Here is a 10754-nt window from a genome sequence, read left to right as displayed (position 1 = left end):
TATTGTGTTTTGTTTGTCTTGTTATTAGGTTAATTATTTCATGAACTTAAATGGTATTGTTGATCAGTCTTTTTTTTTTTTTAAGCTCTTCATTTTTCAAAGAAAGCAACAACAAAATAGAAGATATCAACTATCCAGACCCTTCTTCATTAAATATTCTACTAATAGTGTTTTAATACACAGCTAAACCTCTATTTGGTTGAATAGAAATAGAAGAGAAATAGAAAGGAATGAGAGAATACGAAGAGAAATATGAACTTTCTCCTCTTTGGTTTAGCAAAGAAAGTGGGAGGAGAGAAGAAAAGTGGCATGGGTCCCACAAAAATTGTTTCTCTCCATTGATGCAAAGAAAGTATGAGGCAAAGTTGTTGTGGTATCAAAAGACAAAATTATCCCTAAACTTTTGTACTTTTTAAGCTACCTTTTGTTTTTATTGGGTGGATATTTGTGTAATTTAAATATTTATATCTACCACTTTCTTCTCTCTTTCTTTTCTACTTCTCTCAAACCAAACAATACAACAATCTACTTTATTTCTCATATAATTCTTTCTCTCCCCTCTCTTTCTCACCTTTCTCCCTTCTCTCATTTTTCACTCCTCAACCAAACAAAGCCAGAGTTGTGGTGTATTTAAGGAAGAGAAAATGTTTTTCTTTCCTTTTCTAATACATGTTTTTTTGTTTCTTATTCACTGCCTACGGAATAGTGACTAACAAAATCATAGACATAATAAAAAATCAAATCAAAACTTATTTTATTTTGTGTAAAACTTCTATCATGGAACTAAAGCAACATTAAAATTGGAATAGTTAGCCAACAAAGTTAAAAATATGTTCTGATATTTCATAAAAGGACCATGAGCTTAAACTAATCTAACTTTGTTAATAATTATGATTTAATTATTTCATAACCACAGCCAAAAGCAATGTACTGATTTCTATTATATATATATATATATATAAGTTTAATAATTATGATATAATAATTAATTTAAATTTTTATTAAATTAAATTGAATTGTTATAGTTTAGATTTCTCCTTCAACCTATAAAAATGTTCCATCAATTGCATATAAGATTAGTCTTCAACATCCCATGGGCATGGATATTTGTCAACACTAGGGGAACAATGAATATGCATTGCACTCTTTTTTCATTTGTCATAGTTTTATTCCACTTAATGGCAATGTTTTTAATGAGGCAATATCTTATTGTGTATTAAAAAATAAAGTATTCTTTTTTCTTCACCGGTTTTTTGTCACATACTAGTCTTTTAGTAATGTTTTTAATGATACATATTCTTTGTGTAATGTTCACCCAATAGGGAGTGGTGTGAATTTTTTGTATCTATCTTCTAGTGGATGACTATCATATTCTCTATTATTATATTTTATGTTTATCCGGATTTTAACTTAAGATAGAATTAGTACTATATATATTCTTCTATAAATAGGATTAATATAGTATTCTAAGCACACACAGCAACAAGAAAATATAACTTAATTTCTCCCTTTTCTCTCATTTCTCCTTCCCATTTTTTTATTGCTCTTATTTGAGTTATGTTATAAGACTGATCGATCCCAAACATATGTTTAAATTTTAAGATTTATACCTTAACTTAGAACCACGATATTTTAAAAATTATAAACATGTCAACAATTAGTCATACAAAATAAAAGTGATTAACTTAAAATAATAACATGTGTATATTTTGATTATATATTCATATTAAATAATCTATTTTTTGTGATACATAAAAATGTTTATTCTTCTACAAGCAAATAACTAATGAATTTAATATATATATATTGACGATGTAAATAATTTTTACACTGTCAGTCAATTACCATTGATAATGTAAAAAAATTTACATTATCAGTACACAAATTTTAAACTCATAACTAATTTCTTATGCATATAATTTGATTATATATTTATACAAACTATTTGTACATATATGTTAGTAAAGTTTGTTTTTTATTTATTAATATTTTTAATAAGTTGGTGAAAAGGTCAGCTAAATTATCTCTAAAATAGGGTAAGGTGGCGACCGTGTAATAGAAAAGAGGTGATAAAAAAAAGTAAATTATATTCATATCCATATCCTTTAATATTATATAAAATCTCTTTCTCTTTCTTACATTACACAAACCCCTACATATATTACAATGATTATACTTGCATAAGAGATAATGTAGTATTTCAAACTAGTTAAACAAAATATAATATATTGTGAGGACATATTTAAATAGTAGATGAGTCAATACATTTTATTATTTTTAATTCCTTATAATATGGTATACGAATTATTTAAATAATATCTGTTTAGAATTATTGATACATTTTGTAAAGAACAAAAAAAATATTAAAGAAAAACTGACTCTTACACTATTTGGACTTGTCTCTATAATATACAATATTTTGTTTAACTTAATTACACTCATAACAATTTTTTGTTTAAAGAATAAGTGTAATGTATCTACATAAATATAAGTGATTTGTATATAGATAGAAAAAAGTGATATTTTTTTTGTATAATTTCACTAAAACTAGAAGATGTTAATATAATTTTTGGAAAAGAAAAGTAAGCAATTGGGTAATTGTGAGAATAGCATTAAGTGCAAGGATGAAATAGTGAAATAGAAAAGTAAGAAATAGGGTTTAGTTATAATGTAGAGCCCAGCCCAGTTGATTAGGTCTCTGTAATCTATATATACACCACAGAAGCAGTGGCTAATAGCGCCGTGAAACATAAACCCTAATCCTCTTCGTTTTACTCATTCGCATCCAAAACACTTGTGTTTCTTTTCTTTCTCTGTTTTGAATTGGCCTTCATAATCCCGGCTAAGCTAATTCAAGTGCTTATGCTGATTCATGGGAGGCCAAAATTGAATGTTGGAGGTTTCGCTGATAAATGCTGGTTTCTTATTATTATTTCCAAGCGTTTACTAGTAACTTTCCACACATTATTTTTCATTTTACTCATTTTTTTGTATGTTTCATAATCCATCAAATTTACTTTCTCAATTTATTTACTGTGCTCTTCGATTTCAAATTTTACTTTCTCATTTTTGTGCTCTTCGATTTTTCAATCTATGCCTTGTTTTCTTCACCTAGAAAATGCTACATACTTTTATGTGCAGAAAAGTAATTCTATTTCATTTGAAGCACAAAATGTATATACCTTGGTTGAAATTGAGTTATTCAATTCGTCTTGAGAGAAAGAGGGGGATACGTTAGTGTATAGCATTTCTCTGCTTTTCACCAGTATAAAGATCAATCTTGAAGAGGAAAATAATTTGTGCACTAGTAGTGTACAATATTTGAAATATTAAGTTTTGGCTTTTGAAAAATAAAAGTGGGCTAATTAGAAAAATGTTGATTCAGTAGACGGTTGATCCAATACAATTTTGGAGTTTCATATTTAAAAAAACTTATTAAGAAATCATTTTCGTTTCTAAATTAATAAATTAAAAAATAAATGGTTCGCTCACGGTTGGTGTTTTGAATGTCGAAAAATAAATGGGAAAAAACTTAAATCACACATGCTTATAATTGAAATTTAATCATAAATGATAACATAAAAAAATATGAATACACTTATATATCTCTAAATGTGAGTATATACAGAATACTTAGTTTAATGCCCAGATTAATACTTAATGAAAAGAATATGTGAGCATGCCATGCACTTTCTGTGTGATGATGACCAAGTATTTTTGACGTGAGAACTAAGATGATGCATCCTAATGGAGATTCTGATATAAGATGTCATTCCCGAGTTTGGTGTAAAGATGAATGAGATGATAAATGGTGATTGAACAGAGTTTTGTTTCACATGTGGTGTGAATGACCTTGTAAGGTGATAAATGGTAATTGGATTGGCTCTATATGAAATGCTACCTGTGTTTTAGATTCAGAAAATCTAAGTGTTGAGGTACAAGGTAACCGTTAGAACTCCATATTGAAGGAAAAACTGGTGTCATCTCAGGTGTAGGAACGGCACAAGCATAGGTTGAAGATATGACATAGCCGTTGTTATACGTTTTTTTCTGTAGAAGCCATTTGAGATATTAAACAAGAAACTTAAGTGAAGAAGAGGCCGAAACAGGATGAGGGGAGAAGAAACTTTGGAAAAAAATGATTGTCAAGTCTTTTCTTGTTTTCATTTTCTGATCATTACCTCAATCTCTGCACTTGAAGACAAGCCTCAGAGCAATATTAAGGTTACTGTTACTGTTATGTGTATATTTACCTTCCCATGTTTGTGTCAATTTTCATTACTTCATTGGCCTGTGTCTAATTTTGAAATATTACCCCAGAAGCCTCTAAACTTTGTACAGATATTATTATACTGAGTAATTAATGCATTCAAACTTTATAAAAACAATCCTTCAAATTATACCCTGCTTTGGATGAACTTCATTGGGAAAATAGTTTGGTACTCAGGTGTTATGTTAGAAGTTTAACTCTTTCCATCAGTATAATGCTTCTCCCAAATTATACCCTAGATACTAATGTCCACAATCAATAACATTAACATATGAATGATTGATTAAATACTAATAACATAAATAATTCCAAACACTACGTTCCCTTTGTTCATAACACCCATACATGTGTCGCTTTAAAGTTTAAACCCATTGTAAATCCATGGAACGAAAACGATATTATATCAGTGAAAACATTAATATGGTGGTTCAATGATTTAATTGTCACTAATTAAATTATATAATATATACTAGCGTGTTGACAGCCACTGTCGTGTCTGTCACTAATTAAATTATATAATATAGTATAGTTTGTATGTCATAAATATCAAATATAATATTGTGTTAAATATTTGTAATTTCCAGTTGAATTTATTCGATTGGTATAACATTCATGTTCTACATTTAAACCTCGTAGTCATAATATAAGAATAAAGAATAATCAAACAAATAATATGAACATATATTATGTGGGGATGAACATTGGGTTATATATGATTTTTTTTTATAAAAATTAGAAAATAGTGAGGGCAAAATAAGGAGAACCACAAACTACACCATGATAGATAGTTATTTTAGGTTTTCCCATAAGTAGTATAGAAGTATAAATATATATATAAATATTGTTATGACTTACTATATTACAGACAACTATCCATTTAAGGATTAGGGTTTAAATCCTTAGTGTCAATTTTAAAAATATTAAATTTTGTATATACAAACCAATTTTGACCGGGTACTAATATGACCAGTTTGACTTAAATTTACCAGTTTTGATCAATTTAATTACATAATTAATATAACTGTCATAACTTATCAGTACAAGAACCGGTTTTCCGACTGAACTGGCCTGTACAATCCAGTTTTAAAACTATCATTTACACTCATCAAGTATTCACAGTTTTTAAAATAAAATAAAATTATTATTACCTACTTGGTAGTGGTGATAGGCAATTTGAAATACTAATAGGATACGCGTCAGTTATTATGGGCATTAAGAAAATCTAAGCAATTATGCTGAACTTAAAATAACTAAGAGCATGCTAAAGTTAAACTGTAAGGCCATCTTACAGAATAAAAGCAAGTCCGAAACATATTTGTATTACTGCCTAATCAAAATTTTCAATCTCAATTTAAGTCCAACCCCAAGTTGTTACAGTATCTTAGTGCCAACGTTCACACCTACTTGTTGTATAGATGAACAGCAGTGAAGATGAAGAAACCTGCCATCTGCATCACAATCAAAAAGTTATATTAACCAAAAGCCACCGGGAACTCTCGACAAGATCCATTTGACAGAACATACACATCTAATTACAACTTAAATATACTGTAAGCCGGATCTCAATAAGCTTTTAAAAGAAACTATCTGGACCTTTTGACAGTAATGGTAGGTGCCACTTGGTCTAAATTGCTAAAATTCAATTGAACATTTGAATGCAAGTTCACATTTTTACAAATACTGCTAAGAGAAATCAACTTAACAAGAATGTTAACGTGCATTAGTAAGAATGATTGATGTTGGTTTAAGATTGGTCAGGAATTCATTATCTATGCCTGGACTAGATCAGCAAATTATCTCCACCAGTTTACATGATATGGTACAGTCAAACGTTAAATTAAACATAAACTTGAACAAGTGGGCTGGTACTTGGACCTATCCTTGCCGAGGTAAACCAAGGGGGGCAACCTATGATTTGTGGAGAACAATCTTAAAATTAGGAGAGCCAGAAATTATAATAGTTTTTAGTTTATTTATTTATTTGCTTAAGTAATAAATTGATTAAATCAAAGGAAATAAAGTTAAGAGGTTGGGCAACTACAATCAAGGATTCAAGTAAAGATAAATTTATTTTGACCAACAACTTAGTCAAACATTATCTTTTCAACAAACCAACCAGATTGGATTAGATCTTATCTATTTGATAATTTAGGATTTTAAATTTCATTATCTTCACATTATCTTAGGATTAGTTAGGATTTTTGTTTGCATTTCAGATTTGATTAAATAAGATATTATATTTTAGTATTCAAAGATAATTAGGATTTTATCTTTAGACTTATTTTAGTTTATTTCAGCCAAGGCAGATTGCCTATTTATAATTTTGTTTATTCATTAATAAAGTCAAGTTTAATTTTGAGAAAACCTTGTGTTTATTTTAGTTGAGAGAATTCTCCTAAAAACCTCCATTGTTGGTTGTGGCCACCATTGATGAATTCTTATCAAGCTTCCTAGCTTGTGGCGAATAACACTAGCTTATCAAACATTCTTATTTGTGGCGCTTCCCCCTTCTAATCTTTTCCATTTCCCTCACCAAAACAACCCCAAATTCTCCATAATTCACCAAAACCGAATTACAACTTAAAAAGCTTAAGACTTCAAGCTAAAACAAAAGTCAAGGTCATAATCCAATTTATAGATTATCCCTCCGAATGAGATATGGAGAGAAATCCTTACCATTGAAAATGCTGCTCCATAATAGGGATAAGCTGCTGGAATAAATCTCTCGTATTCATTGTGTCTGAAGGGACGGACAGGAATCTACATGGAAAGTTCAACACAATACATGACTGATTCCAATAGTTTTGTTATTATAATGTATAACGTCAATAAACTCTTAATCGGTGATAAACTCTGAAATATGACTGGTTGTACTGTATGCATAGTCATAGATAATAATAAATAAAGCAAAGCTAGGTAGGTACCATAAATGACAACATATAAAAGGCATTGGAAAAAGGAATTTCTAAACCCATAAAGGTCTTATTATATATGGATCGTGCAGAAAAGTTTTGATGTAGCATGCTCATGTACAAAGGTAAATCTAATGATGCAGATAGGTGGTTTGAACTTTGAACTATTGCATGAAAAATACGATATTATGGTAGAATGATTCTTAAAAGTACTAAAATATAAAACCAGAGGATCAGCACTTACCTGCTTTGATAAAGATAAGGTCGAATATCCAAGTTTATGGTACTCAACTTTGAATTGGAAAACCCCATAGACATCAGGAACCTTAAAGGATGTGAAGTAACGACCCTGAAAGAGAAAACATAATCCAGCAAATTTCACACAAGAGTCCACTTAGAAGATCACAAGCGTATGACCAAAAGAAATTTCAAAAGCACCTTTCCATCAGTTGATAAAGTCTTCAAGACATAGGGGCTCATCATGTAAAATTGCACTTGAACATCATCAGCCACATAAGGTTCCCAAGCTGTCCCAGACCACTCATAAATTTCAACAGAGTATTCCTTCAACAATATTAGAGGAGTCACAGTCAGAAGTTATGTTTATATCAAAACACAAACGATACATATATCAGCATTGAAATGATATTTAATTTACCAAATCATCGTTGATCCTATACATGGCTGGTTCGTCAGCTTCCCCAATTTTATGGTGTTGCACATTCACCGCCTTAATGTCAAAACATGCAGCAAAAGCACATTAGTAAACAACAATCTTTCTAATTATGATGTCAATGAAATAAATAAAAACACCACTGATATTGATAGAAGTATTATTGCCTTACCTTGAGGTGACCTCTTTCATGGAAAACCCATTTGCTGACTTCAGTCAAGAACTGCTCGTTACCAGACTTGTCATGCCTGTCATTAAAAAAAAAACATTACCAACCTTTACCTGAAGCAGGTATGATCCATTACTTTAAGGTGGATAGAGTGAAAGTATTATACAAACTAGCAGAATGAAAGTAGAAACAGTATTACGGCAGTGTTCAGATGGAAGACTGCTACTCTAGCATGAATTTATTTCTGATAAAAAGACAGGAAAAAGGAGGTTAAGTGCTTTACTCACTTGATTGGACTCCCAGCCTTCTGAACACTAGACCTGAAAAATCTGCAGAAAAAAACCATGTTTACCGTAGTACAAAACAACTTCAGAGCTTACACATTACAAAACCCTGATTAACACATGAGCATTTCATACCGGTTGCTGAACAGGCTCAATGAGCCAGAGATCAATATCCGAGCATTATTTCTTGCCTGGCAAAAGATAAAATTAAATAAGTGATGAGTTTAATACATTTGTGCAGAATTAATGTAATACAAAAATCAAAACATCATGCAATGGACCATTAAACGTGTGAAACAAATCTTTTATGGAAAGTAAAAGATAAAGGTGAATAAAGACATGAAAAATGGACATAATAATACTCCAAAATGGACATGAAAAACTTTAAATGAATAAAGAAACAGAGAATTAAACCTTGTAATGCATATTTAAAAGCAATAGATGACACGTTAAAAGATAATCACTGACATACAGACTGAATTAGTGAGGACAGCTAACAACACACGCAATTGGAGGATAAAATATTACATACCTGTATAACTGAAACCAATGAGATTGTAGATCCAGTGAGTGATGGAGGAGATGCCAACTTAGATTTTGGATTAGCAGAATATGCTGAAGGAGATGCAGAGAGAACTTTCAAGACCTAAAGTGAAACAGACAGTAAAAAGTAAAACAAAATAAATTCATCGCTGGCAACCAAACTTACTAATAATTATAATAAATTTAACTATAAGGAGTAAGATAAAGAAACATTACCAGACTATTGGAAGGATTTAATGAATGCCCAATCCCTTGGAAAAGTACTGGAGCCTGTTGCATGTAATGTAAACATCAGAGAGAAAAGATTGTGTTTAATAATCAGCATTTGGTAGTAACACATAATGCTATAGTTACCAGATTCTCCCATTAACCCTGCATACTGCATACGAATTCACTGGGTACCACGTACAAGTTTCATCTTAAAGAAAGTCTCACAAAGAGATGAACCTTGTACTAGTGCCAGTATGCGAACTTGTTAAAAAAATGTTATCATTGAGGACAATGACTCAAGTCACTCAACCCACTCCCTCCCCCTCTTTGAAACAAAAGACAAAAGTAAGGGAAAATGAAATGAGCAAAAACTACTTCATGGGCTCAGACCGTAGCACAAACTGTCAAATTACCGCGCATAATGCAATTAATATGTAAATTAGCAATGCACTTGCCTCAATTTTTTTGCTTCCCAAAATCACATCAGACTTGATTAAATCATCACTAGCAATCAAAGTATGATCCCCTTCAGAGGCAGAGACTGCATAACCAGAATGGTCTACAACCAAAGCAGCAGGATCCTAGATAAAAAAGTAAAAGACACAAGTAAAAAAAGGTTAGACCCGAGTGCACAAAATAATACAAAAATATTAGCAGCTAAGCACATTATACCTCAATTAGCCATAGAATAAACAAAATATAAACCAAAGTAAATGAACAATTCAGCTAATAAACTTTACAGTAAGCACCTCATCAAAGTCCACTCCACTCTCAGTGGCAATTTCTCTGATCAAATCAGATGCATTGCTGTCAGCAGCAACTATCAAATCATGACCGGAATCAACAAAATCCAAAATAGCAGCAGCATCAATAGAACCTCCAAATCCTGCACGTTTATCAAACGAGACAAGCAAAATCTCAAAATCCATGTCAAAAAATGCAAATAAACAATTAACAATAACAAGCCTCATTCAATTACACAAATCCAACTAAAAGCCTTTAATCCACATTAATAAAATGTAAAACCAAAATTCCTGGAAATTGATTTGCAAATAAAATAACAGAAACCGAGATCTGAGTCAAAATCTCACGTTCGATGGTTGGACAAAGGAGAATTAGGGCATCGTAGAGGTACTGGCCGTATCTCTGGAGCGCGATTTTGGGATCATCAGCGAGTTTGAACTCGAGATCGAAGCCGCGAGAATGAAGGGAATTGAAGTAGAGAGAATGAGAGGATTTGAGAGCAAAGTCATCGAGCAAAACGAGAACGCGTCGATCTGAGGGTGTATCGGAAGAGAAAGAGGTGCATAGCAGTGGAATAAGGGTGAAGGTTAGGAACACACACAAGATTAGCTTCGACATTTGGATCTACTGCGAGTGAAGGAGTGAAAGAGAGAGTGAGTTTCACAAAGTCTTTTTATGGGATGGGGTGTTTTCGTAATTTTAAATTCTCGATTTTGGGCCTTATAATAATTAATTTCAGTGTTTTTCTGTCTTTCTATGTATTGGGTTTGGGCTGAATAAGTTGTTATTTTTGCTTTAGTATTGAAAGACAAAAATATCACATTATTATATTTAAGGGATAAAATGTCATAATATTCTATTTTTTATATTGTTTGTGATGTATTTGGACTTTTAAGTTCTAATACCGGAGATGATTTTAACTCCTTAAATTTGGCCACATGGTTATTTA

The 10754-nt window shown here is 31.1% G+C and overlaps 1 protein-coding gene across 1 annotated transcript; it reads right to left on the bottom strand.

Annotated features, from left to right (window-relative positions):
• Positions 5489 to 10474, bottom strand: LOC109325767 (dolichyl-diphosphooligosaccharide--protein glycosyltransferase 48 kDa subunit-like). The gene is made up of 13 exons (XM_019558319.1): positions 10153 to 10474; positions 9811 to 9947; positions 9517 to 9642; positions 9068 to 9121; positions 8841 to 8954; positions 8444 to 8499; positions 8312 to 8353; positions 8028 to 8103; positions 7841 to 7912; positions 7621 to 7746; positions 7427 to 7531; positions 6947 to 7030; positions 5489 to 5718 (listed from the first exon to the last, which is right to left on the bottom strand). Exons 1-13 carry the CDS (start codon positions 10421 to 10423, stop codon positions 5671 to 5673), a joined length of 1311 nt encoding a protein of 436 aa, XP_019413864.1. The 5' UTR covers positions 10424 to 10474; the 3' UTR covers positions 5489 to 5670.

This window comes from Lupinus angustifolius, chromosome LG13 (assembly GCF_001865875.1).
Source record: "Lupinus angustifolius cultivar Tanjil chromosome LG13, LupAngTanjil_v1.0, whole genome shotgun sequence".
Taxonomy (NCBI): domain Eukaryota; kingdom Viridiplantae; phylum Streptophyta; class Magnoliopsida; order Fabales; family Fabaceae; genus Lupinus; species Lupinus angustifolius.
Note: the sequence above shows the minus strand (reverse complement) of the source record. Positions and strands in the feature narration are given on the sequence as shown.

Bases quoted from the DNA above. Each gene is read 5' to 3' on its own strand.
- LOC109325767 (XM_019558319.1), bottom strand. From the start codon at position 10,423: ATGTCGAAGCTAATCTTGTGTGTGTTCCTAACCTTCACCCTTATTCCA. The intron at 8,500-8,840 runs GTATGTAATATT...ATCTTTTGCCAG, and splicing joins CATTGGTTTCAGTTATACAG to GCAAGAAATAATGCTCGGAT. The intron at 7,913-8,027 runs GTAAGGCAATAA...TTTGACATTAAG, and splicing joins ATGAAAGAGGTCACCTCAAG to GCGGTGAATGTGCAACACCA.